This window comes from Ursus maritimus, unplaced genomic scaffold (genome assembly GCF_017311325.1).
Source record: "Ursus maritimus isolate PB19 unplaced genomic scaffold, ASM1731132v1 scaffold_22, whole genome shotgun sequence".
Taxonomy (NCBI): domain Eukaryota; kingdom Metazoa; phylum Chordata; class Mammalia; order Carnivora; family Ursidae; genus Ursus; species Ursus maritimus.
In genome coordinates, this window is record NW_024424675.1 from 44,191,459 (window position 1) to 44,193,005 (window position 1,547).

At 65.8% G+C, this 1,547-nt stretch overlaps 1 protein-coding gene across 1 annotated transcript; it reads left to right on the plus strand.

Annotated features, from left to right (window-relative positions):
- The first annotated feature begins 560 nt into the window (after nucleotides 1–560).
- LOC121104559 (endothelin-3-like) lies at nucleotides 561–1,547 on the plus strand. Its single transcript, XM_040637855.1, has 2 exons — nucleotides 561–612; nucleotides 1,207–1,547. Exons 1-2 carry the CDS (start codon nucleotides 561–563, stop codon nucleotides 1,497–1,499), a joined length of 345 nt encoding a protein of 114 aa, XP_040493789.1. The 3' UTR covers nucleotides 1,500–1,547.

The following is a 1,547-nucleotide window of genomic DNA, read 5'->3' on the forward strand; positions in this document are numbered from 1 at the left end:
GCGCTGCTCTGGGGAGGGAGCTGCAGGTCCCAGGGCTGCAAGGCGGCGGGGTGCGAGTGTGAGCGCGCGTGTGCGTGTGCACATGTGTGTATGTGTGTGAGTGTGCGCGCGCGTGGCCTTCCGGCAGCTGGCCCCCCCACCGCACCGCACCCACCGCCCCCGGCGCGCCGCCCCCGCCCCTCGCTGGCTGGGTGCGCCCCGGGCCGCTGCGCTGCCGCCGCGCTCCCCCCGCGCTGGGAGGCGACCCCCGGCGCGCCCCGGGTTCAAAGGCCCCGCGCGGCGGCCCCAGCCCCTCCGGGGGGCGGGGAGGCGAGGGGGTGGTACGGGCGCCAGAAAAGCCCGAGCCCACAGCCGGTCCTGCGCAGGGATGGGCAGCGCGCTCTCAAGTGTGTGACCGCCGCCGCCAGCTTCTGGCCGGGGCCCGGGACGCAGCGAGCAAGCGAGCGCCGGCCTCGGACCCCGCAGCTGGAGGGCGAGGCCGCTGTGCCGGGCCCAGCGCCCTTTCTCGGCCACAGGAGTCCGTTCTCCCGGCCCGGTGCCCCGGCGCCTGATCGGGGTTCATGGAGCCGGGGCTGTGGCTTCTCTTCGGGCTCACAGTGACCTCCGCCGCAGGTAAGCGGGCGGGGCGGCGCGCTCCTCCCGGCGCGAGCGCACACAAAAGGACCCTGGGATGGGGGGCGCGGGGAAGGGTGCATTGTGCGGAGCAATCTCTGGCCTGGGCTCGCCACCCCTGGAGGCGCCTGGGGGTGGGCTGGGGGGCCGAAGCGGAGCGCCAACTACCCCGGGGGCTCTGAGGTTGCAGCCCACTGGCAAGCCAGAGATGGGGCTGGCCCGGTGGACTTGGTGAAGTTTTCATGAAGTTGGGAACTTTTCAAAAAGTTGGCAAACTATTCGGAAACTGTGCAAAAATGATTGCAAAGCTCTCAACGGGTGCAAATACCTTGCAGACTTTGCAGAAAGTGAAAATAGCTTGCAAGCTTTTCACCAAGTATGCGCATAACTTGTAATCTTTTAAGAAACCGCACATAGCTTTGCAAACTTTTCAGAACGTGTGGCAGAGTTTGGAGACTTTACAGAAAGTACAACTAGCTTGCAAACTTTGCAGAAAGTTTGGTTGTCCCCTTCCCCCAGGTTTTTGGGAATGATAGGTGTGTGTGGGGGGGGGCTGTCTGCACGCTCAGGAGCCCTTCAATCTGCCTCCTGCAGGATTGGTGCCTTGCCCCCAGCCTGGGGACGCTGGCAGGAGCGGCGCGCCCGGGGCCCCCCCTGCAGACAGATCTGAGGGGGACATCGAGGAGACTGTGGCCACTACCACAGTGCAGGGTCCGAGTCCCAGAAGCCCTGGGCAGGAGCAGGAACCAGGTCGGTCTGGGGAGCAGGCGTCCAAAGGGGGTCCTGTGCACCACCGTGCAAGGCGCTGTACGTGCTTCACCTACAAGGACAAGGAGTGTGTCTACTATTGCCACCTGGACATCATCTGGATCAACACTCCTGAGTGAGTCAGCCAGCCCCGGGTGGTGGGAAGTGATTGGGAGGGCTGGCCCACA